The following is a 27,604-nucleotide window of genomic DNA, read 5'->3' on the forward strand; positions in this document are numbered from 1 at the left end:
AGAGAGAGAGATTTTTGGTTTTTGTTTGTTTGTTTATTATGTTTGTAATGTTTAACTGCAGATATAAAAATGTATTATTTGCGTAACTTTAAAATTAATCTACCTGACCTGCACTATTTGCTTTGGCAACGTAATTTCTCACATTCATGCCAATAAAGCACTGTTGAACTGGGAGACAGAGAGAGAGATGGGGGGGGAGGGAGAGGACACACAGATACAGGGAGAAAGAGAGGTGGAGAGGACACTAGGTCAAGGAGGAGAGACAGACAAAAAGAACAATGGGGGTCAAGGAAGAGAGACATACAAATACAATGCTACACAAAGACAGAAAGGACAGACAGATATATAGGACACCGGGTCATGAAGGAGAGATGAATGGAGAGGGCATTAAGTCAGGGAGGAGAGACAGATAGAGGACACTGGGTCAGGGAGGAGAGACAGATAGAGGACACTGGGTCAGGTAGGAGAGACAGATAGAGGACACTGGGTCAGGGAGGAGAGACAGATAGAGGACACTGGGTCAGGGAGGAGAGACAGATGAAGAGGACACTGGGTCAGGGAGGAGAGACAGATGAAGAGGACACTGGGTCAGGGAGGAGAGAATGATAGAGGACACTGGGTCAGGGAGGAGAGACCGATAGAGGACACTGGGTCAGGTAGGAGAAACAGATAGAGGACACTGGGTCAGGGAGGAGAGAATGATAGAGGACACTGGGTCAGGGAGGAGAGACAGATGAAGAGGACACTGGGTCAGGGAGGAGAAACAGATAGAGGACACTGGGTCAGGGAGGAGAGACAGATGATGAGGACACTGGGTCCGGGAGGAGAGACAGATGATGAGGACACTGGGTCAGGGAGGAGAGAATGATAGAGGACACTGGGTCAGGGAGGAGAGACAGATGAAGAGGACACTGGGTCAGGGAGGAGAAACAGATAGAGGACACTGGGTCAGGGAGGAGAGACAGATGATGAGGACACTGGGTCCGGGAGGAGAGACAGATAGAGGACACTGGGTCAGGGAGGAGAGACAGATGAAGAGGACACTGGGTCAGGGAGGAGAGACAGATAGAGGACACTGGGTCAGGGAGGAGAGAATGATAGAGGACACTGGGTCAGGGAGGAGAGACCGATAGAGGACACTGGGTCAGGTAGGAGAAACAGATAGAGGACACTGGGTCAGGGAGGAGAGAATGATAGAGGACACTGGGTCAGGGAGGAGAGACAGATGAAGAGGACACTGGGTCAGGGAGAAGAGACAGATGATGAAGACACTGGGTCAGGGAGGAGAGACAGATGAAGAGGACACTGGGTCAGGGAGGAGAGACAGATGAAGAGGACACTAGGTCAGGGAGGAGAGACAGATAGAGGACACTGGATCAGGGAGGAGAGACAGATGATGAGGACACTGGGTCAGAGAGGAGAGACAGATGAAGAGGACAGTGGGTCAGGGAGGAGGGACAGATGAAGAGGACACTGGGTCAGGGAGGAGAGACAGATAGAGGACACTGGGTCAGGAAAGAGAGACAGATGAAGAGGACACTGGGTCAGGGAGGAGAGACAGATAGAGGACACTGGGTCAAGGAGGAGAGACAGATGAAGAGGACACTGGGTCAGGAAAGAGAGACAGATGAAGAGGACACTGGGTCAGGGAGGAGAGACAGATAGAGGACACTGGGTCAGGAAAGAGAGACAGATGAAGAGGACACTGGGTCAGGGAGGAGAGACAGATAGAGGACACTGGGTCAGGAAAGAGAGACAGATAAAGAGGACACTGGGTCAGGGAGGAGAGACAGATAGAGGACACTGGGTCAGGAAAGAGAGACAGATGAAGAGGACACTGGGTCAGGGAGGAGAGACAGATGAAGAGGACTCAGCAGCAAGAGAGCTACATAAAGTTTTAATAAAGGCAAAGTGCATGCGCGCACACACACACACACACACACACACACACACACACTACAGTATATAAGGCAGTGCATGATTTATCTACAACGGTAATTCCTCTATATATGTGTCTTGCTCAATTCCTAGTGCGGGGGGCGTGTCCCTCATTAATTATGCATGGTATGGGTGTGGCCATTGTGTATTATGCATGAGATGGGCGTTTCCTGCCTCCATTATTATTAACATGGCTGCATGGAGCTTGTTGACTTTCTGAAAGCTTTTTGGCACACTGGCTTTCACAACATGTCATTTTGCGTGACTCCATATTTACAACACACACACACACACACACACACACACACTTAGAACTTACTTATTTCTAAATGATTTTTGAGTTTTAGAATTAAAAACTGCTAATGCTTACATTATAGGGTCATTCATATTCAAATGTCTTTATAAAAAAGAAAAAAATGTAAATAATTAAAGTTCCGTTACAACTTTTAAAGGAATCTGAAAGTCCAACTCACACTCACTCACACACACACACACACACACACACACACACACACACACACACACACTATATTGTTTGAGACAAAAGGTTTTGAGAGATGAGAGAAAGCGAGATTGGGGGAAGAGAGAAAAGAGAGAATATGAGAAAAGCAGGAAACACAGAACCAGGTCCATTTTATCATCCCTTCCCACAGCTGTTCTTTCTTCCTTCTGCCTCCCCCCTACACACACACACACACACACACACACACACACACAAAAAAACACTGCTGTATTGAGACTGGTCCTGTCACTCATGTGAGACTAGTGTGTATCTAACAGCGCTGGACTGCAGCTGAGACAGAACTCCTTACCCTGTCAATCATCTCTCTATCACTCTCTATCACTGTCAATACATATACACAGACCTAAAACCCTGGTACATAAACAATAAGTGAACATTTCACAGTAATGTGTGTTAATAAGTAAAACACAGTATCGCTATCCATGCTGTAAATCTAAACTGCCATCATATGATATAATGTTCTTCACAGATCTGGTTAACGAGCGTCTATATATTCATGGCACCCATTAACACATTAAGAACGTTCTAATCATTGACACGAAATTATTTTTCTAAATTCAATCTTTCAATCCTTCAATATCACAATATCATTTAAAATATGTAAATGAAGAGGAAAAAGAACTTCATTTACATGATTTACTTGTACATTTGATTATTTTGTTTAAATATCTTTTTTTTTTCATTTAGCAATGCCTTTCAGAAGCTACAAAAGACATTTACGTGTTTCCCAGAAGACAAAATAATAACAATTTACACCGATCATCCTGTTCAAAAGTTTACACCCCCCTGGCTCTTAATATTCTCGTGCATCAGTGAACGTTTGCACCTTGTGTAATAGTCGTGCACGAGACGAGTCCCTCAGTCGTCCTCGGCGTGAAAAGATGGATCTCGAAATCATATAGCCGCTGTTAAAAGGAAAGGACTCAAATATGTAGAAGATGCTGGAAAAGCGAAGAATGTGCAGGACCTGGAGGATTTATCTGAAGACCTGTGGGTAGTTTAACTGCTCAGGACGAACAAGGGACTCGTGAACAACGATCGACTACTAGCGTGTGTAAACTTTTGCCCTGGTTCATTTGTGTAAATTGTGTTATTATCGTGTCTTGTGGACTATATGTAAACTTCTGTTGTGTGAAATAGCTTATTCAGGACAGGACTAAATAACATACAAAATGCGATTTTTATTATCCCTCTTATTTACTGTATTTATGTGTTTTAATTATTAACATTTTGCAGATTCTGCAAGGCATATGTAAACTTCTGACCTCAGCTGTATTTGTAAATGTAATATTAGTTGGACACAAACGGCATCCAGCTGTGGAATCACCCTGGTTGTAATGAGTAGTAGAAATGCACTGAAACTGGGTATGGGTTTATACCGATACTGATCTGATACTCTGTAAGCTAACGATTAGCGAAGATATTGATCCCAATAATGGATCAGTGTGTCCTCGTGATCGGAGCATGTCATATTTCCTGTAGTCTCCGTTGTTAGTCTTTTATCTGCAGGAGGTTTAACGCGGGACTGTTGCAGCGGCGTTACATCATGCGAGCAAACTTCCATCCCATCACCCCCCCCCCCCCACCCCCCAAACAAGGTGAAGATACGATTTAAACCCATCCAACAATAATGAGCCCGTATCAAGGCAAACACACTGCATGGGAAAAACACTTCGTTCTCAAGACTCAGCATGTTGCACTGTAACACCAACTCTGACTTACAGAGATATAAGACTATACGCCTGTCTTATATACGGATTCGTTCCAATTGCGCGTAATTATGCACGATTTATTGTGTCCCGTGCATAACGTGTAGAGCTGAGAGTGTGGAGGATGAGAAAATGAGCAGAGGTGGAGGGGGGGAAAAAAAAAGAGAGAAAGAAAGTATGGACAGCAAAGGTGGACCAAAACGGTGGGGGGAGGGGCGGCTTTGAGAGAAATGGGCAGAAAGCAGGAGAGAAAATAAGGAAAGGGGGTGGAAAGAGAAAACAGGCTGATCAGGAAGGAAAGAGAGAGGGAGAGGGAGAGAGTAATTTCAGCATTGGTGGAAAAAAAACGCACATACCCCCCCCTCTCTTTTGCAAATACTGCCATTTAAATGCTGTAGATATCTAAGTGACATTTTGGAGACACAAAATAGAGAGAAGTTCACGAAAGTGACACAAGATAGCTAGTGAAACACTACCTAGCATCAATTAGAAACAAACACGATATTTCATTTCATTCCCCCTTTAGTTAGAACGTAATAAAGTAACGGTTAATAACGTTCTTTACATACGATACTCTACGCTTCTTATAGGGTCCATGGTAAATAAAACCAATCAGTCGAACCAAAAACATATAATTATTTTTAACACTTTCAGACCGTCCTTCTACTTTCCAGTGTGATTCGTTGCTTGCAGAATTGTAGGAAAAATACTTTCCACACAGATTTACAGGATTCGCGGCTATTCGAAGGTACAAATATACTTCATTTTCCCCACGCGTACATGCACACATGCACACAGCTGATAATTATGCTGATATTGTTCACATACTCACTTGCGTAGCTTATGTACATCTGGAGGATTCAAAGTGACGTCCACTAGATGGCCCGTCAGAGACGAAACATGCTTTCGGACAGTGATGTCTAGCCATTTTAATGTACAGCGACGTTAAACACTCACGAGCTCTGTTTCTCTTTAAAAAACTTTCTGATTGTTGTCATGAACTGGATCTCAAATCCAAAACCCTCCTTGTACATTCAAAAGTCTAGAATCTAGAAAATTCATAATCTGGCATAATCTATTTTGGTTTAAAGACTAAATGAGAGGTTTTAAAAAATCAAACTGGTTAGTGTTAGTACTCAATAATGGTCATTAATAGTACATAAGTATGCGATTTAAGACATAACGTTGGTCTGTTTATTCGGTTGTGGATGCGGTGTCACATGGTGCTATACTGCCTCTACTGTTTACGTTGGTATTGCAACACATGGGCATATCGCGTGATTTACTGAGGACGTGCACAAGCAATGCGCCAAACGATTACAGGGCACACACGGTGGCAAGTATAAATTCTGGACAGGAATTTAGGCCTACTGGGAAATGTTTAGGTTTGGTTTTCTTTCTTGAAATCACATTGGAACTGAAAAAAAAAAACAAAAAAAAAACACAACATTCTTAAGCACTTTTTAAAATAACATTTTCACTCTGGAAACATGTTTACTGATTTCCGATGACGTTCGATCGAAATTTTCGTTTCGGTTCCCGGTTTCATTTTGGTTCGCCGTAACGTTTCGACCTAATCCTTGCTAGTAATCCTTTAATGATCCGGCTGATTGGAAATGCGCGATTGGAAACGAAAATGAAATCATCTTCACAAAAATAGCCTTTAGAACAAGAAGTTACAGCGTTGAGCTAGCTAGTCATGAAACGCGATCTTGTGAAAATTCTGTCCGATGTGGTTGGATTTCATTTGGTTTCTTAATTATAAAGCAATATGAAGGCTAAATCCTAACCTTCATGCTGGAATATACAGTATAAACAGAATTGTGCAAACTGTTAGGGAATTTTGTGCTAGCTAGTTTAGGTATGTATAACATTTTTAATACGGCAGTGTGAGCTACTCAGTGTAATGCCAGCTTATTTAATACTTACAAAGCAATAATAGGTACTTTGATACTAGCTAGCTACTAAGGTATTTATGTTTGAGCTAGATAGCTATTTAATACCTTATTGAGGTATTGCTGAAGTTAGTTAGCAAGAAATTAAGGACTAGTTAGCATACTCCAATAGCAGACTAATAATTAACAGATTAAATTAATGTTATGATGTTTTCTGGTGATGGAATGGTTGTTTATAGCTGCTATAATGTAAGCGATGACAGGATATAACTTGTTTCAAGGACATTAAATGTGTAACAAGTAAAAAGTGCCGTCTAATATATATAAATATATATATATATATATATACATATACATATATATACATATACATACATATATATATATACACATATAAATAAATAAATAAATAAATAAATAAATAAAAATCTAATTTCTGGCAAATTGCTCTGGTATAAGTGGAATACTTTAATAGGAAAATTATCAAGTCTTTCATCTTTTCATCTTTTCATCTTTTGAAGCATTTGATTGTTTTTCTATAACAGCACACCCCCAAGTGTTTTATTCCTTAAATATGATATAAGTAAAAATAATATAAGAAAATGTTCTGATCGTTCTGATCAATGAGTACTAAGCAAGCCGCTGTCTATAATGTTATAGTCTAACACACACACACAGAAAGTGAAACAGAAATAGAAGAGTTAAAATGAGAGAGAGAGAGAGAGAGAGAGAGAGAGAGGGAGAGAGAGAGAGAGACAGAGACAGAGAGAGAGAACGAGAGAGAGAGAGAGAGAGAGCATGCCAGGAAAGATGAGTCATAGCTCAACTGAGATGTGGACCTGCTCTTGGGCCGAGCCTCTTTTCCCATCATGCACCACCACATCCATATATCACAAACCTGCAGCGGATGAGAGAAATTCATCTCCATCTACCCAGTTCCTATATCTAGTTCCCTATAGAACTGGTCATTTTTTCCCCACAAATTACTTTTTTTTTTTTTTTTGGAAATATTTTTAAGTGATTTTGGATTACAACTGTATCTTCTGTAAAAAAAAATAAATAAAATAAAAGCTATTTAATAAAGCTTAAATGAACCCTGTTTAATTTTTATTTAATTACTGTATTTAAAAGCCTACTGTTCTGAGAAAGAAAAAGTCACTGTTGAGTGTTTTAATGAGCAGCACCGGCGTCCCTGCTTATGCTTCATGGTGCTGTTCTTAGTCTTGATGGTTTTCATTCCCTTCAACACAGCATAGGCTTTTTCAAGTCTCAAAACGGAAACAAAACCGCTGCATGTATGTGTGTGCGTGTGAGTGTGTGCGTGTGTGTGTGTGTGGATGGTGGCGGTGTGGGTGAATTAGCACTGCACTTTGCTATAGAACGAGATCCTAATTCACAATGATGACATTAAGTGAGCAAACTGGGCTAATAAAGTATCCAGTGCTAAAAGATCACATAATATTTCTGTTAGGTCCTGTACAGCTCACTAACTTTACTGGCACGCAGGTACTGCACACACTGTGATGTATATATACTGTACATATGGACACAGAAAGAAGTGTGGCTGGATTTCTGCATTGAAACAGCAACGAATGCTACAATTAAATTTGTGTGAAAAGTATTGAACGTTACTTTTTCAAGAAACGAACTAAAATATACAACGAGAAAGAAGAAAAACATTTAATTTAGCATGCTCTTCAAATAAATGGCGTTCTTTGTGAACAGCTTGGTTTTCGCTAATCGTGGTTCGTGAATACGCTGCCGGAGGTAGCGTATTGTTTATGCTTTCAAACTTTTCGTTTACGCTCCGCAAGTTTACATTCGCCGTTCTGGCACAAATCTCACGTGTGGGCGGGGCTTTACAGCGATTTACTCTCATTGGCTAGGGAGATTTGGATCGACAGCTCGATTGTCCAGCTGAGGAAGAAAAGAACGACGTTGATGGCGAGGACGACGATGCGGCGTGCCGCTCCTGAGAGCTCGTCTCGAAAAAAATAGCCGTATGAGACTACCCGAACCTCAAATATTAATTACGACCTAATATACTGACTAAGTAAGTACGTAATTTCCACTACAAAGTACAAACATTATAACTATACAGAGAACCACATCCAGCACGCTCTATAAAATTCGCGACACTGAAGTATCTACTTCCTGGTCAGGCAGCTATCGATCCAAATCTCACTAGCCAATGAGAATAAAGTGCTGCTAAGCCACGCCCACACGAGAGGTTTGTGCCGGAATGGCAAATGTAAACCTGCGGAGTGTAAACGAAAAGTCTGCACGCGTAAAAACGAAAATTCTGGCAGCACGTTCATAAACCACGATTAGCGAAAAGGACGCTTAGAAGACGTAACAAAGAACACTGTTTATTTTTGGTATGTTTTCGGTTCGTTTCTTGAAAAGGTACGTTCGATACTTTTGGCAGAATTTTAATTCCATACGGTATCCAGATGATCACAAATTGCTAAACACACTGTGCAGACGTTTACACAGTAAACATATTAAGCTATAGACCACATAGCAAGTGAGATTTTCTGATAAACGTACAGCGAGCCTAAGACGTTTTTGAACTGTTTCCTGGTAACTCTTTGTACACTTGTTCATTCGCAAAATTTGTTTCGAATGCACGTTCACTTCACCAGAACAGCTGCTCATGCTGCGTCACACTCGGAGGAAAGCGCTATCCGCCCTCTTCCACATACATTAGCTCACAGATACTCACGACTGGCTAGTGACGCTGTGATTGACAGGGGAAAAGAGAGTAACACCACTAGCCTACCAGAGAGCACGGCCAATTTTTGACACCCGGTAATAGATGGCTGCGGAATAGTCAGGATTCAAACTCTTCAGGGATTCTGTACAAATTTGGTTTTAAACTGCACATTTTCTCAAATCTATTTTTTCTACGTGAAGCCCGTGATTCCACCCATGTTTGTGTAAATCGTAGGGTCTTTCATAGCAGACACATTAAACTATAGACAAAGCTATTGAAAGCAAACCGTACAAGACCGCCATTACCTGGCTGATCCTAGACTTCTGTTTCTTAAAGCAAAGCTGAGAAAACAGTTGCTTAACTGCACCTCGTGCTTGCGATAAAAACATGTATTGCTGAATAAATCAGCAGCACGGGGACTGGGGGAAGGGACGGGAGGCTGCAAACGATTCAGGGTTTGAGTCCCTCTCTCCTTCCAACAAGCAAGCCGTTCTGCACGAATAAGCAAAGGCCCAGAACTCGGCGAGGACAGACAGCACTGCTCAAATCATCAGAGAGAGAGAGAAACAGACGGACAGAGAGAGAGAGAGAGAGAGAGAGAGAGAGTGCAAAAGAAAAACAGAAAATAAGCCCTGCAATTGGGATGAACCTGAGGATAAAACTGCAAAAGATCCACTGAGGTGCCACAGAGCTTTGGGACAAACAATGCATTTATTCATAGTTTACTCATCCGGCTTATCAACACTGAAGCCTGACATCTGGAACTGGAGCTATTCATAGCATTAGGAATTTAACCCGCGGCCTGAAAGTCCAAGTCCGTGACCAAGAACCAGTTTTGGTCCATTAGTTAAAAATATGTTTTACTCAATTGAATCATAGATGAGGAATAAAACACTCGTGGGCAAGCTGTTATAGGATGACAATCAACAATCAGAAAACCTACTGACTGTTACAAAGCGCTGATACTGGAGACCCCTCGAATAAATGTTAAATAAACATCTCAAAGAAAACTTTACAGTGTTGACTGTACATAAGTTTTCCTAAATAACGGCACGTTTATATATATATATATTTTATTTTTTTTTAATTTTAGGTTTTGGTTATGTGGAGCTTGCACTGTAAAGGTTGTTACTATAGAAACAACGTATTAGAACGAGTGCGATACAAACCTGTGATTCAAACTACTGTCAAAGCTGCTGTCAATCAGAATTGAGAATTCAACAACACTGTGGTATAATGCTTAATAATGTTTCGTTTACAAGAGAAATTATGAGAAAATATCAAGAAATCTGAATGTCCAGTTGACACGGCATGATTACAAAAGATACGCCATATGTTTCGTTCAGATGCTTATGTTCCGTTCGACTTCATCCAACCCAAAGAAGATGAAATTTCTACTTGGCAACTTAGGGTAGTCTTCCCACCTCCAGCTAACCAGTTTAATGGCGTGACGCTAAATCAACATGGCTGCTCACAGCATCAGAGCTAAACAAAGTAGCACTTCTTACCTTTAACTTACATCTATAAGAGAAAATATACATCACTCATCACTGTTAGATGACTAGCTTGTGGCTAACAAAAGACCAGCATGGAGGCGTCCATGTTTTTTTCTACTTCGCCAGTTGAATGTGATGAGGTAGAAAAGGATGTAATTCCAACCTGCAAATTACAACTTACCGGGCGCACACACCCACACACACACACACACACACACACACACACACAACACACACTCCTAACACAGTGTTAATTATCATCTCTTAATGACCAAAACCTGATATTAGCATAAATAATGCACAGTCATGCATTATCCTTCTTATTGCGTTAAGCCAGTAAGAAAATAAGAACTTTCCGGACTTATAGACGACTTGCCAAAATGATATCACAACACTTGAAGACATTTTCATTGTTTCATAACCCATACCAGCAAATTTTAAAAACCGAAAACCTACACAATGGTTCCTTACATACTGTATGTTCATTATTTGAAGCATGAAAATGGAAATAAAACCCTTAAAAGTCTACTGTGATTCAGCTAATAAATACTGTTGATACTGTGAGAATTTCTTAAAATAGAAATAAACGCGTACAAATATTCCTGCAATGTTTCGGAAAGACCCTTAGTCACCGCTATATCACATAGTCATACTGTCCTGTTTGCTTATTGTATTGTGATGCACTTTTTCTTGTCTAACAATTGTTGCCCAATTTGCACCATACCGGATTTAATCATGTGTACAGATCCAGTGTGTTGCCTTATGTGTGGCCCCATGGTCCTGATATAGACTTGATACTTGGTCTCACTGTGTATGTATGGGGTGCCCTTTAATTTGTCGTGTATCCTTTAGACCAAGGAAGTGTACAGAAGGTTATTAGTGTTTTATAATCTGAATAGATTTCTTACTGTATCTCTTTGGTCCATCCTCGAGGCAGAAGGAGAGGGTCAGCGTGGCGTCCTCCTCAAAGAACTCGGTAGCGAACGCATCCCACCACAGATTGTCGCTCTCCTGAGAGGGAAATGCAGTTAATTAACGAGAGCTAATTACCCCGGGATGACCTACTCTTCAACAACAAACGGTTACAGAAAAGAAAGCAAACGGGGGAAGAGAAAAAAAAAGAGCAGTCAGGCCTCAGTCAAGAGGATTTGAAATGCTTTGATAAAGCTTTTTGAATAAGTCACAGCTGGGGATGAAGAGAACTACCCACATCAGTGATATATAAGATAAATGAGTTATATGGATTCAAAACATACTTAACAGCATAAATTGAATCTGCAAATTGAAATTATTAGAGCTGGTCAAAATGGCACATCCTCTTGCATGCGTACTATGAATACGGTTGTGGATTTCCAGGAAGAAGAAGAAGAAGAAGAAAAAAAAAACAAGCCAAAAGTTTACGCTTTTATTTAGCATCATAACAACAAAAAAATCTTTTAGAAATTTTGTTCTGTATCAATTTGATTGAGTTCCGAGACTCACACCTTTGCCTGGGTGCATAAAACCATTTGAAGCACTGTAAATATTCAAAATACTCTCATTAAAAAAAATGACAGCAACGGAAATAATGTATAAATTTAAATAACAAAAGATCTCAGATATAACAGGAAGGTCTGGTTAGAATCAAGAAACTGCTGATACGTTTAGTGCAACAGATTAGCTTTCATTTGAGTACCATTCCTTCACTCCAGCTGTAATCATCTGCCCCATTTTTACATCAGTTCCATGATCTGTTCTGAGTGACAGGAATCTGATTTCTGCTGACATTGTTTTGACGGCTCTTGCAGGATCACAAGCTCTGGCAGATGTCAACTATTAGCGCTGCTGGCTTTGTGTATCATCACGCCCGAGTGAAGCTGACCTCTGAGACTCCGAGATCACTGTGACCCTGAGCTCCAGGAAACAAAGTGTGGTTCATCTGCTTCTGGTTATAATGGAGAATCAATTCTTGAGAACAGAAGTGAAGAGCAACAACCAGAAGAACATGAGTGAAAAAAAGGAAAATGTTACGGAGGGCATGGTTGAACAAGAACAAGGACTGGAGAACATGACAGAAGAAGGAGGAAGCCTGAAGAACATGACTAAGCAACAATAAAGGCTGGAGACTGAACAATGACAGGCTTTTGAAAAATTACTTTTGGAGAACATGACTAAACATCAGCAAGGTCAGGAGAACGTGGCTTAACTGGAATGTGGCTGGGAAGCATGACTTATGCTACATAAGGTCTGGAACATGACTGAAAAATACAAGGTCGGAACAACATGAATGAACAAATATAAAGCCAGGAGAACATTAATAAAAAAAAACAAAAACACAGGTTTGGAGAACATGGCTGAACAAGAACAAAGGTTTAGAGACCACAACTACACAAGAACAGGCTAAAAAAAGAACAAGATCTGATAACTTGGCTGAAGGAGAAGAATTTCTTAGGAAACATGTCAAAAAGAACATGGTCTGAAGAACACAGTTGTACATGACCTAGGTCTCATCAGCCTAGCTGGACAAGAACAAGAACTGGGATACATGACAACAGGGATTTGGTTTGGAGAATCAGAATGGTCTGGAGAACATGGTTGAACAAGAACAAACTCTGGAGAGTGAACAGCGAACAAGAACAATGTTTAGAGATTACGACTGGAACAAGGTCTAGCCTACATGGCTGAATTAGAATAAGTCCTCGAGAAAAACCTCTGGAGGACCCTGTTTTTATTCTTGGCTGAACAAAAACTGGAGATCATCACATACGAAGAACAAGGCCTGGAGAACATGACTGAGATAAAATAAGAACTTCAGAACATGGCAGAAGAAGATGCGAAGGAAGAATTACAAGGCCTGAAGAGCAAGACTGTTCAACATGCTAGAAGAAGAACAGGGCCTGGAGAACATGCCTAAGCAAGAATGATCTCTTAAGAACATGACAGAAGAATGATAAGATGGATTAAGAATAAGGCCTGGAGAGCATGAGTAATCAGGAATAAAGACTGAAAAACACAATGAAAGAGGAACTGGAGGTCTGGAGAACATGGCTAAGCATGAACAGGGCCTGGTGAACAGGAAGGAAGAAGGTATAGAAGTTATGGAAAACATGGGTGATGAAGAACCTGATGGAAAAAGAGCAATGCCTGTAGAATAAGACTAAGCAACGATGAGTGGAGAACACTGGAACATGTCTCAGGAAAACAACAAAAATTACTAAAACAAGGCCATTGGAATATTGGTGGAAAATAACAGGTCTGGAGAACATGGTTGAATAAGAATGTGTCTCAAGTAAAAGGTCTGGAGAACATGGCTAAACAGGGACAAGAAATGGAAGGAACAAGAAATGATGAAAAAGAACAAAGCATAGACAATAACAATATCTGAAATATAGCTGCAAGCAGCAATTAAGGGGCCAAGCACGAAGGGGCTAAACGAGGATCTAAACAAGTGTGGCAGGGAGCATCAAGACCAACTGTGAAAAACAGTAAGTTTAGTCATTTGTATATAATTTTAGGCAAAATGGATGAAAAGTCATAAATACAATCAATTGTTATACGATTTAATTGCTTATCATGTTTGACCAATATGTGGCGCTGTGACCAAATTTATGGGGTGTGGTCAGTGTGAGGGTCACAATGACACACAAAGTTTGATGTCAATAACAAGTCTGAAAAAGTCAGATTCAGATGTTATTTGAGAACGGTTTGGTCTATCAAAAAGCTTTTGATAACTTTTTGTCAGCATAGTCTCAAGATGACTGCTTTCGAATTTTGTGAAAATTGGATGAACGCTCTAGGAGGAGTTCGAAAACGTAAGTTTTTCGGAAAATTCAAAATGGCGGAAAATCTAGTCGGGCAGAAATTTAAACCAGGGTAAGCAATCGAATCAAGCCAAGGAATCAGATGAAAAATTTTTTGGTTGTATCCATTCATCCATCCATCCATCTTCTACCACTTACTCCTTTTCAGGGTCACGGGGAACCTGGAGCCTATCCCAGGAAGCATGGGGCACAAGGCGGGGTACACCCTGGACAGGGTGCCAGTCCATCGCAGGGCACAATCACATACACACTCACACGTACACTACGGACACTTTAGACACGCCAATCAGCCTACCATGCATGTCTTTGGACTGGGGGAGGAAACCGGAGTACCCGGAGGAAACCCCCACAGCACGGGGAGAACATGCAAACTCCGCACACACAGGGCCCCGGCGGGACTCGAACCCCGGACCCTGGAGGTGTGAGGCGAGATTAAAAATTTGCTGCATTAACAGTTCAGACTTTCCTCTCTCTGTACGCCAAATTTCATAACTTTCCTGCAAGCGGTTCTAACGGCTACAGGTTCTATTGTCTCAAAAGCGGAAGAAGCATAATAATAATAATAATAATAATAATAATAATAATAATAGGAAAACAAATGGCTACAATAGGTGCCTATGCACCTTCAGTGCTTGGCCACTGAAAACATGAATGTACAAGAACAAGACCTAAAGAACACGCCTGAAATCTGAAAACAAGCAGCGGTGTGTGTCTTCTGATCTGCTAATTCCTTTATTCTGCACATGTACTGGTGTGTGTGTGTGTGTGTGTGTGTGTATGTGTGTGTATTGTGTGTCATACTGAAGCATGTTGAACATGAAGTGTGTGTACATGATTCTATAAGTACAATTATCAACAGGATTTGGACTAGCGATGGGCAATATGGCAAAATATCATATTGTTTTCAAAGACATTTCATAGCTATACAAAATAAATCACGATATATAGGTTTGCCAGCAAATCATCAGCTAACCATCAGTGTCGCACTAAAGAAAAAAAAGTTTTTCATATTTCATGTCTAGAAACATACGTATTTTTGTATTGATAAGAAAAGAAATCAATATTGAACACAGGAAAAAAAAATATGTAATTTTTTAAAAACATTTTACAACTCCATTTTAACATCAAACCATCTGCTTCCAAAGTGTTTGTATTTTTTTTGTATTGCAAAAATAACTCACAATATTCGCAATATCTAAAAAAAATTAAAATAAATAAAATTAAGTGTATTGTGGGCTTAGTTTATCACAATATCAATATTATATCATTATATCATCCAGCTCTAATTTGGACTGGGTTATCACATCTGATCTCATAACAAATCCCTCTCTCTCTCTCTCCCTCTCTCTCTATCTCTCTCTTTCTCTGTCTCGCTACCTCCCTTTCTCGGTCTATCAAGAACTGGCACAGATTCAAGCTCGACATCAACTCTCACGCTCTCTCTCTCTCCCTGTTGGACGATTTCTGGGAGTCCGTCCTCTTCCAAACACTAAAAACGAACATCTCACAGCCTGTCACACAGAGCGCCGTCTTCCCCCAAAACTCCTCATAAGTCAAACTGTCTGAAGAACCGCTTTTCAAATCAGCCTCTCGATCCCACCGGATTGCGCTGAGTGCCGTATGCAAGCTCAGCTCTTTCCTCTGCAAACTTCCTCTGATCAAGCTCGACTTCCAGTCTGCCCCATTAGCTGAGGTTAATACATTTATAATACAGTTATACTTTGATTATTAATGATGATGCTGTTCTGTGTTTGGCATGGAGTTATGAGTGCGTTCGCTATAGTGGGAAACTTGATAGGCCGGACGGGAGCTGCAATTTTCGTGACTTTTCATGACTCAACATGGATGTTATCATCACTTACTTGAGACCTGAACTGACTACAAGCTTCAATTGGATCCTTTGAGGAAATCCTTAAAGGTTCTATGTAGCGCCCTACAACAGAGTGTCCATCAGAGAGAGAGTTCCAAGACATTTTTACTATATATACATATATATATATAGTTTACTTTCCTGAAGTGAAATCTAGTTCTCTTTAGCAGATATCTCAATAGTATGGTTACCCCAAAAGTATAAAAAAAAAAAGAGACTATCACTTTAATACTTCGTTCCAATTCCAATTCGAAAAACGCCCCATCTACATCTGCATTTATAACCTCATCTAAGAAAGATGTTCTCATCTAATGAGTTCTCACTTTGATGATCAGTATCACCCACATCAGTCTCTGTCTCATAATCTCAGGTAAATGTCACAGCGTTTAAACACCGTGAGCCTCGTTCTGCTTTGTTGACTACATTTCTCGTTATTAACGTATTTTATTTGCCGATTTAAAACACCTGAATACTTAGTCCACGGTCATCCGTACAGACGGTGTTCACTGTTTTCGCGATGACGCTGCGGCAGACATCGATCTCATTACAAACAGAATTTTGTAATCCGTTGCGCTGTGTAACTATCGAAAAACCCGATCAAATCGTGAGAATCTAGCGAGGTTTTAGCCATCTTTAAGCAGACTGACTGTTTTTAGCACTGTGTTTGTTACACTGTGCCAAAGGTTCCTGTGATCTTTGCAGGCAGAGGGCAAGGCAAGGTCAAAATGTAGACTGAATAAAAACATTTCCGTGTTGTTTTGGTCAAATTTATTTGTGTTTGCTTAAGGCTGAGGTGTGGAAGCATATTATAGGCAAAAAAAAAATGATTGTTTGTCTTTTAGTGCTGTTTGAATTCAGCCACTGTGGCATCTGACAGGGTTTTCCCAGACGTCACACAAATAAGACTGCTCTGACTGACTGACTGACTGAAAACTCAACGCTATCGTCAATCTCTAAGATTATTCACACTATTTACCTCATAGGAAACACCACAAATGCTAAAGATTGCGCTAACTAGATGGGACGCAGACATTTTTTTTTTGACCTCCTTCATATATGAATATCGCACTCACTCTTTGAGCTCCTGAAAACCGACTCAGAAATTTAGGGCTTAAAGCTTACATGACAAGAATAACACAAAAACTCCCTTAGTGAAATCTCTCAGTCAGTTCTTTGTATACTCAAACCAGTGGAAAAAGGAAATCCCTCATTTATCTATATATCTACCAGCGTTGTGTGAATTGCAGTGATTTGCTGCAGCCTTACAGCTCAATATCGCTTTGGAGCTCCATTGACGTGAGCACTTGAGCTGCACCACTTCAGCCCAGAGTTGGTGTCAGCAGGTGGAGAGAATACACTCCGAGAGCTCATTGATCCCTTCAGAACAGACATGTTTCCAATACTGGGGTCAACGCTCGTACACACCAATACACACTCGCACACATGTTGGTCATCTAGAAAACATTTACTGATGTGAAAACTGAGCTCCATGACATAGCACCAAACTCTGAATAATGTATTCATGACAGTAAGACAGTCATTTTTATTTTATTTTATTTGTCTGTAATGATGAAATACTGCACCACCGCTTGGTGCCGTGGTGCTAATGGTAACATAGACAACTGTAGACATGAAAATGTATGTGCCTATGAAAGTCAAAACATTACACTCTACAGATAGAGATAACAAGGTAAAAATACCCCAAACATTAATTACATTCCTCCATCTTGGCACTAATTACTCTGTTATACCTTAATTGCTACAGGATTTTAATGGCCTCGGACGGCACGGTCGGTATCCGGCTGAAACTGGGAATTAAAGGATTCCATTTATCTGAGAGATAATCGACACTGTCACAATCAATGGCCAATCTGATCAGGCATTTGCACCAATTAACACTATTTAATGGCTCAGCAGCCCCTGGGAACAATATCAATACAGCTCCACACGAGCGGCAAAAGTGCTGCAGCTGCAACACGCTGCAAAACACACTGCTTTTTGACTTTATATTGAATATCACACACACACACACACACACACACACACACACACACACATCTGATTAACCCCTTACAGTCTCAGCTTATTATTAAGGTATTCATCTTAAACCATATTCATATTTCACAGAGGTTTTTTTTTTGTGATTGTTGCGGCCAAATATGTTTGATTTTGCTGCGGCTTTTTTTTTCAAACTTAGCGATACAATTTGCTTAGATACAACTCCCTGAATTGGCGAAATCGCAATCGCACGGAATTGTTTTGCACGGTCTTTCGCACTGATGTTTGTTGGTAAACGAGACCTTTTAGCTGTACTCACGTTCGACGCACGTGAATCGACGAAGGCTTTGACCGAATATCTCTTATGATGATTATCACATGACGCGTCTTGGCCCGAATCTGCGTAAAATCTGCAGTAGTTGTAGAAAATTGCAAGCTCCTGCAAAGATCTGCGGCGTTTCCTTGATCTGGCGTTCGTTTCTGCGAGCGCTAAATCGCTAAATCCTGGAGGGACTGCATATTATTCAGTAAGTAGAGCAAAAAATAAAATGAAAAGATGTGTGTACTAGAGTTAATGGGGTTAATGTTAAATAGTATAAGGCAATGAAAACATTACAAGCAACAAGAATTACATCATATGTTAGGAAAAATTAAGAATGGTTAATGTTTTGAGGATATCCACAACACCGTTTGTACTGTTTGGCACAATTCCTATGATTAGGGGTAGGCGATATAGCCAAAATTTGATCAATACTTCAAAATACAATGACTGCTGAAAAATTATTTTGATTTAAACGTATATTTCCAAGTCGCCGGAGTTTTTTTTTTTTTCGCCAAATGTATCATGCAGTAAGATTTTATTGATTTATATCTTTATTAAAAGTCAAGTACGATAAGTAAGGAATAAAAGACAATGAGGCAACATTTAACATCGTCCATGAAACGAGTTAATTCCTGTTCTCACACGTTATAGCAGCTATATCGTTATGGCTAAATCGTTCCCTCACCAGTCTCTGTTCTTTCTCTGGCTCAAAGTTAAAAAGACGTAAAGTATGCCGCTCGTCCTGTTACCGAGAAACTGGAAAGCGTAAAGCCTTCTATTCTGAACACTCTCTCGTGTCTGAAAACTTTACAGCTTTAACTCTGGCAGTTATAAAGATCTGCACTGGAAATTGATCAAAACCTTCTGAATAATCAGAATTGAGAATTATAAACTGCAGTAAAACAATCCACAGACCAGTCGGGCTCAATGCGCAAACAAATCATCTTCTTCGTGTTCTTTAATAACGTCCACATAAATAACTCCAAACCAATGATGAATTTTTGTCAGCTCTTTATCTTCATTTCTCCGTGAGATGAATGTGATGATCCGTACTAACATGAGTAGGCAAATGTCAAAACACAAAGTGGTGCGTTTATGGTCGTTGGTTGTTGTCATTTAGCCTGGGGTGAATAATAAAAAAAAAGATCAGCTACTTTTTGATCACGGGGACAGTGCAACTCTTCTGGTTTTTAAGAGCATAGAACAGCTTTCAGGCAGTAGCAATGGTCGTCTGAGCAAGTTTTACAACCAGTTAAAGTGATAGGTTTGCTGTACTGCAATAGAAATGTCATCACTTGACAAATTTCTAATTTATTTATATCACGTTATGCCACATTTATATTGCATCAGCAGTATACCACCCACCATAACCTACGACTTGAGGCAATTCGTTATTTAACGACAGGGCTCGGTGGCGGGTCAGAGAGGCTCCAGAGTTCAGAACATCTAAAAGCATGACATTTGACATTTGTGTTTTGCCTGAAGGAACCATTCGATAGCCAAAACTAAAGAGATTTTCTGGTCTAAATCGTTAATTCAATCAAGAAACCTATACCAGTCCCAATAAGAACTTTTTACAATGATAGAAAAAAAAAATTCTCCAAGGGTTCATTGGAAGATTAAATGAGCTAGCTTTCTTTTTTTTTTTTAAAGGAGGTATAAACCTAACCCTCGCACCTCTGGGGTTAGGGGTTTAAATCCCACCTGTGTGCACAGCGCTTGCTTTGTTTCTATCTGTTGTAAAACTGCACATGTGGCTGTGGGTTGCACGGCCCCTGCTTCGGGGGTATCCTACCGGTTTCCTCCCCAGTCCGAAGACACGTGTTGCAGGCCGATCGGCATTTCCAAATCGTCCGTAGTTTGTGAATGCGTGTGCGATTGTGCCTTGCGATGGGTTGGTACATCATCCAGGGTTTCCCCTGCCTTACATCCGGAGTTCCCTGGTTATAGGATTCAGGCTCCCCTGCAACCCTGTGTAGGATAAGTGGTATGGAAAATGGATGGATGGATGGATGGATGGGTTCTTTGGTTTGTCTAAAGGTTCTACATTGAACCCTACAACAGAAAGACTGTCTATCAGAACCACTTTTGAAACCTAGACTTCTTAACCATCCATAGAACCCATAAGAAACCCTTTTCTTATATGCAGATGCCAATTTACATAGTAACTAACAAACTGATAAATTAGTGAAAATTCTTTGCAGGTCAATAAAATCATGATGATGATTATTATAATATGTCCTTAAATTTCAATTCACTCTGCTTGTGACTGCGAGACATGCCAAAGAGACACGTTTCAGTCAAGGAAAGTCGGTCAGAACTTTTCAGAACTATAAACACAAGAAAAGGACAAAACGCCTCCATTTCCCAGATGTCACACATTTAAGAAAGCACGATAGACCGGTAAAAAAATTTTTTTTTGAATCTAAAGAGATCCAATAGAGCTATCCAGTGCTAAATTGTGCACAGAACAAGTCCATTAAGAACTCTCTCCATTACAAAGTGTGTGTTTTATGTCTGTACTGTAATAAACACTGCCGTCTGTAGTAGCCTTCATGTCCCGACTGACTGGTGAAAAAAATCTACAGTGGTTATGGCTCCAGAAACACAGATCAGCACTGATAAAGATGACATATTCAACAGCGTGAGTGCTCATGGGTGATAGATCACACGTCTTCGTGTGCCACAGGAGATGAGTGGATCAGGCCTTCTCTCCTGATTGCTGCTGTCTGATAGTGGGCTTTGATGTACAGTGCGCTGATCACTCCTTCAGGACCCCAGGTGAACGAACACGCGCGTCTGCGCCGCTCGCCTGAAGATAAAGCCGTATTGATTGGGCCGTCTAAAGGGATTCATCAGCGTGCCAATGGCGCCTCTCGACCCAGTCACCGCACCACCGGGGCCAAGCAGCCCGGATTTATGGGAAATCCGCCGGCTTAGAGATACAACGGCGCCCAGGATCCTCAGTAAATAACAACAGCGCCTGCGTTTTTTTTTGTTTTTTTTTTCATATAGCACAAAAATAACAGACACATTTCTCACACTCACAGGTGTGAGTAACTACATCGGGAAGAAACAATAAATCGGACCTTAAATATGATTTTTCTCTTTTTTTTCTCAGTACACTACTAAAGAAGGACGTAATTAGTAGACCTATTTAGCGAGATTCCCTCTGAAGACACAGAGCAGTTGTACGTAGCTGTAAACAACACTGCTCTAAAGGACTCCTGAAATCTCTTTAAGGTCTCTGTAGACCTCGGAGCCTGTAACTGAAGATGGCAGCAGAACCGGGGAGACTTGTATAATTCTAATGAGCAGGAAATTTAATGGGATTTCAAGTCGTAAGACAAGTTGTAAGCTACGAGTGCCAACCCCCGTATGTCGTCTTGTAACTTTTCAGAGTTAGTTGGTTTGAGAGAAGTCTGTGAGGCTGTACCACACCATGCTGAATAAAAGCATTTAAATATGTGGCTAAAAAAAACCCAAAAAAACACACCACATTCAGAAGGAAAGCCTTTTTACACCTTCACATCAAGCATGTCTTAGAGAAAAGTTTGAAAAAGACACGTTAGTTTCTCTTAATAAACATGTCCCCACGCGTCAGTTTCAGTACTTTGTTGGAACGACTCTACAAACGTCTGCTGTCAGCGTTTTCCCTTTACCTCTTTGCCTTTATCGCTAAAGAATGAACCATACTGTTTCAGACTACTGACTACTGCAGCTGCCCAGGAAATGTCAACCTACGGAACATTTAGATATCTGAACGATCTGAACGCAGTAACCCAACCCAAAAGGTCAGGCTTTACACCAATGTAGATGTACCGCTGTTACTCATCTCTAAGTGCATGCATACTGACATCGTCAGGAGTTGAATTTTTATTTGAAAAAATATAACAGAATGTGTAACATCTCAGCTTTTTAAAGACACAATATACAAAAAAGGAGCCATGCTGTATTTACCACATCTGAAAAACTGACCCGCATATGCAAAAGAATAATGGTCCGGCCAACATGCTGGCTGGACCTGAAGTTGAACCAGACGCTGTTTTTTTGACATTCATGTGCACTGGCAGACGGCTGCAATTTCAGTGAAAAGGAAAAGAAGGAAGGACGATGTTGGCTTTCTGCGGTGTGAGACTGGAGCCAGGAGTGGGAGGATCGCAACAAGGACGCTGTTGCACGCACAACATTACTTCAACTACGTCTTTCAGCAAGATTTTCAAGGCAAGAAACTAGTTTGAGACTCAAAATGATGACAAAATTTAAGACATAACACATGACGGGCCATGACATGTGGCAGGGCGGTGTGATACACTGATGATTCCGTTACCACCCTGAAGATGATTATTTTCCTATAACTGCACAGTATAAAGTCTTTTATTCCTCTTAGAACCATATAACCTTACATTTTTAATTAATTAGTTATATTTACATTTAATGCTGTGGAAAATCCATGAAACATATTAGTTCCTGTTATCACTTATGGTATAGCAATGATAAACAGCAGCTCCCTCACCAACTCCCCCCCCCCCCCGACCTCTTAAATTTAATGACACACACCATGTTACCGAGACCCTCTTCTCTGTCCTGAAGACTTTCCCATGGAGGAAAACATCCTGTTTATTACAAAGTGCTGACACTGGAGACTCCTTCCATAAATGTTCTATAAACATTTTCTCAAAGAAACCTTTACCGTATGAGGTATTAAGCGTTTAAATAACAACACATTTACGTAAATCGGTTTTACTGGCCTTCGGTTTTGTGGAGCGTCCGCCATATAAGTTCCCGTGTGTTCGCTGTTACTATAGAAACGACAACGTATGAGAAGGAGCATATTAATAAAAACCTGTCGTATATGTTACAGCCAGAACTACTGTTATAGAGTAGCTGTTATAGAGAACCAATACACACCAAATGAATCTAATTAATTTGGAAAATTCAACATTTCAAATGCAAAAATAAAGTCTTTTTTTAAAAATCACGTATCATGTATTTTTAAAAAAAAAACGTGTCGTTTTTCCCTGCAGTGTGAACATATCCTTTGTTAATGCCAAGTTCCTTTCTTCAGCACCCTCTTCTCTGGACTTTGTGTCTCCTTTGTAATCAGGATCTGAGCCGGCGTTATCAGTGTCCGACCAGTAAACAAGGATTAACTGAGGGTAAGCTTCAGTAATGGGAATTATGTAGATGTGTAGTCACTTCATGCTTCATACATAAAGCTGCTCTCTATGCTTAACGTCCAGGCAAAAACAAATGGCACAGCAAAATGTGCACTGCTAAATGAACTCTCACTCTCCGTCGGGACTCGCGTGGGCTTCAACTGAAAGATGTAACTTGTAATTTCAGTTCCTACTCGGGAACTTTGGACGTTCTCCTCAACCCTGACATCGAATCAACATGGCTGCTCACAGAATCAACAGTAAACCAAGCAGCACCTCTGAATCTTATATTGTGTGTAGTAGTGTTTGGTTTTAGATCAATCAACAGACATATTCGTTCATTAAATCTAGAACATTGACTATACAGTTCAGTGTTTTGAAGAGGTAAATAAACATTACATATCACGGTTTTAGTGGCTAGCTTGTTGCTAACAAAATACGAACATGGCGGATGTGGATCAGGTGGTAGAGCGGGTTGTCCACTAATTGTAGGGTTGGCGGTTCGATTCCCGGCCCACGTGACTCCACATACCGAAGTATCCTTGGGCAAGACGCTGAGCCCCAAGTCGCTCCCGATGGCAAGTTAGCGCCTTGCATGGCAGCTCTGCTACCACTGGTGTGTGTGAATGGGTGAATGAGAACCAGTGTAAAGCGCTTTGGATAAAAGTGCTATATAAGTGCAGACCATTTAGGTGTTCATGTTTTTTCCCACTTTGTTTATTAACTGTTTGCAACTATGGCATTTGTCTGAGACTTTTTTTTTCTTTGTATGTTTAAGGTGGGTAAATAATTGGACGTCCATTACTGCAGTACTATTAGGCAGATATTACAAGAATACAATAATGTAAACAGAAAATACAAATAATAATAAAAAAGCTAATTATGTACTTCATTGAAATAGTTTTTATGACACTTAATCAGCCAACATTTCATTATTGCGACAGGCCTATTAAGGACAACGTACTAGAAATAACAGTTTTTGTTATTTTTATTTTATTTAACCAGTTATCAAAAACCAATACGTTTTCTAGCCATTACTTATTAAAAATGAATCATGTAATGAATCATGGCACTTCTAAACACTTCTGCAGGAATACACGAAATGAGTTGGCCAAAACAAACAGCAGAAATTCTCTCGATTCCCGCGCACTCTTGTTTTCGTAAGCGGTGCTGTATGAAACATGTTAATGTCTCACTATCATGCTGTAAGCATCCCGCTGAATAACACGTTAATTGCCTCCTTTCACAAAGCACTAATTGCCGAGATCAAAATCACAATTTCAATTAATTTGCAATTTATTATGCAAGTTTGTTATGAGTTTAAATATTAGCTATTTAAATAACAGTAATTAATACGATTAGATTAAAAAAAAAAAAAAAAAAAAAACCTATTTATTCAACGTCAATCAAAATAGTTGACAGGCTTCCTTTTCTGTGCTTCAAATTCAAATCCAACAAATATAACATTCTCGCTGCGGGCTTATAGAAAACTCAACACTTAAATTAAAAACATGATGGAGACTGCAAATGGAGCGAAAATAAAAAGGCGATGGAAAACAGGACGTTGGTAAAAAACGGCCGAGCCCCTCTTTATCTGTTATCAGACCGGCACTGTAGCCTGGAAGGAACTGTGGGAAAGTCGCAGGAAAAAGGTGGGACTATTGTCCGAGCATCCTGCCAGCTTCTCCGCCACCTTATTGTTTCAAACAAATACAGTTTTTCCCCTATTACTGTTGTGTTTGCAGTGTAATCTATCACATAGCAGGCAGTCATGAGCGTGTCTCAATTTCTCAAAGGCTGGGTCCATGACTAAGATCTGGTTTTATATACATATATATATATATATATATATATATATACACATTTATACATACACATTGTGATCTTGTGTTTATGACTAACTGCTGTGTATATTTTACTCACAGGGTACAACATTTGATTCGAGCATAAATTGTCTATTGTTGTCCCTAAAACTTCACAACTTGTTTTTTTTTTTGCTTTTTTTTTTCATTGGCTTTTGTTACTGTTGTTGTTTTTAACGAAATTGTATTTAATTTGGAATTAATTTGAGAGCCTACTGGTAAAAGTACAAAAATTACAACAAGCTTATGATTACTCCTCCTCCTCCTACTACTACTACTAACAACAACAATGACAACTCGATAATGATTAAAATAATATTAATAATAACAATCCTAAGACTACAAAAAAAAATAATAGCGATACTTTCTCAAAAAATACTTTTTAGAATGTACACTTTACACAACAGGAATAACCATGTGCAAACTGATACACTTTCTTTTTGTCAAATCCTACACAGATTTAGTGCACTGATTACAATAATGCAACCCCAATTCCAAAAAAGTTGGGACGCTGTGTAAAATGTAAATAAAAATCGTTTATCCAACGATTAAAACCAGTCATATTACATACCTGTTGCCAATTAACCTAATTAGCAAAAATGTTTCTTTTTAGAAGCACTTACTTTTCCAGCCTTTTGTTGCCCCGTGCCAACTTTTTTGAGACGTGTCGCGTCCATCGAATTCCAAATTACCTTTTTTTTTTTTTCTGTTAAATTGGTACATTTCCTCGGTGTAAACATTTGATCTGTTTTCTACGCTCTGTTGTGAATAACATATAGGTTTATAAGATGTGCAAATCATCGCGCTCTGTATTGATTTACATTTTCTACAGCGTCCCAACTTTTTTGGAATCGGGGTTGTATTTTCATCAACTTTTAACAAACGCCAAGGAGCTGAGGGGAACAACAACAATCATTACCATCATCATCATCATCATCACAATACCACATGCAAGCATACTTTAATTTTTTTCAATATTTTTGTCATATTTTGATGAAAACCAAGTAGCTGAATATATTATTATTATTATTATTATTATTATTATTATTATGTTGTTGTTGTTGTTGTTAAACTAATGAGAAAGCTATTTAGTTACAAGGGTGAGGAGTGTACATTTGGAGCCTTATCATTTTGACAAAATCATTTCATTAATGAAAAAAATCAATCGTTCCCCTGCAGATAGTTAAGTAAAAGTTAAGTGGGATATCGTATAAGAGAAGGTGAGGTAGCAAGGGACGTTCACATCTTCCAGTGCAAAATAATCTACCCTTTACCTGTCATCTGAAAAATCAATTAAACCTCAGGTGTTACAAATGATCATGATCTGTCTAATGACTTGCCATTCAGAGGCAACAGCAGTTAGAATGGCACTATAGAGAAGTTGCATTGATTGGTTTATCTCCAAGAGACTCTGAGAGTGAGTTCCTCCTCGACAAAATGCATTATCGATTGCCTTTAGATTGGGATAGATCATCACTGTGAACCCTTGCTGCTCTTTTACATAAACGTGTGCCGTTCCAGAGCCATTAGACGGAGATTCATAAAGAAGCACTTCCGTTTATTTTTGTCTGTCGGAGCGCTTATGGATCGACCCGTGTGCTTCTTTCTCTCTCGTTCGCTCCGTCTCTCTCTTTCCATCTGCGAATATTCATGAGCACTATGCCGATGAGCTTACGTGTGCCGGGGTCGGCGTGGCTCCTCCTCGGCATGTTAAACGCCTGGCTCATTTGCATACACACAGGACCGTCGGCCTGCAGCCGAACGTCGTACCCAGCCAGGTAGAAACTGTCCATGAGACAGCTTAAGCATGCTTCACAGAAAGAAAGAAAGAAAGAAAGAAAGAAAAAAAAACAGGCAAGCATGACCCACACTGCCTGTTTACATGTCACATGCAGTTATAGAGATAAGCAGCGAAAGGTCAGCTTTTCATTTCAATAGCAGCTTTGGATTTCTGGCGCGACGCTCAACGCAGAAACGTGGTGAGCCGTACGCTTGGGTGCTTTGCATAGCCTGTGTATGAACCAGAACTTTCCATATGCAAAGCAGAGTGACTGTTACAGTTGCATGGCTTTGCATTTTTGAAGGAAAATTTTTTTCATGCACATATAGAGTGAAATGAAGTTGAAGCTAAAAAAAAAAAGAAGAAATTCTACATAACAGGAAGTTAAAGGTTACATTTAGTAGATGATGGCTGAAATGATCATATCCAAAATCCAAAGCAGATTAGTTTGAGCAAAAATGGACAATTTTCCATTTTTATAGCCAGGAGATGTTTGGTTCTATAGTTTTGTTCTGTAAAACCTTCATCCTGGGACC

General features: G+C 40.0%; 1 protein-coding gene across 3 annotated transcripts in view; it reads right to left on the reverse strand.

The window, feature by feature from the left end:
• The window catches only part of ldb2a (LIM domain binding 2a), a 91,564-nt gene that overhangs the window by 56,874 nt on the left and 7,086 nt on the right, over positions 1-27,604 (reverse strand). For all 3 annotated transcript variants that reach the window (XM_053631781.1, XM_053631782.1, XM_053631780.1), the window contains exon 2: positions 11,186-11,288. In XM_053631781.1, the coding sequence (XP_053487756.1) occupies positions 11,186-11,288 (103 nt within the window). The remainder of the gene's footprint in view (positions 1-11,185; positions 11,289-27,604) is intronic.

This window comes from Ictalurus furcatus, chromosome 8 (genome assembly GCF_023375685.1).
Source record: "Ictalurus furcatus strain D&B chromosome 8, Billie_1.0, whole genome shotgun sequence".
NCBI classification, from domain to species: domain Eukaryota; kingdom Metazoa; phylum Chordata; class Actinopteri; order Siluriformes; family Ictaluridae; genus Ictalurus; species Ictalurus furcatus.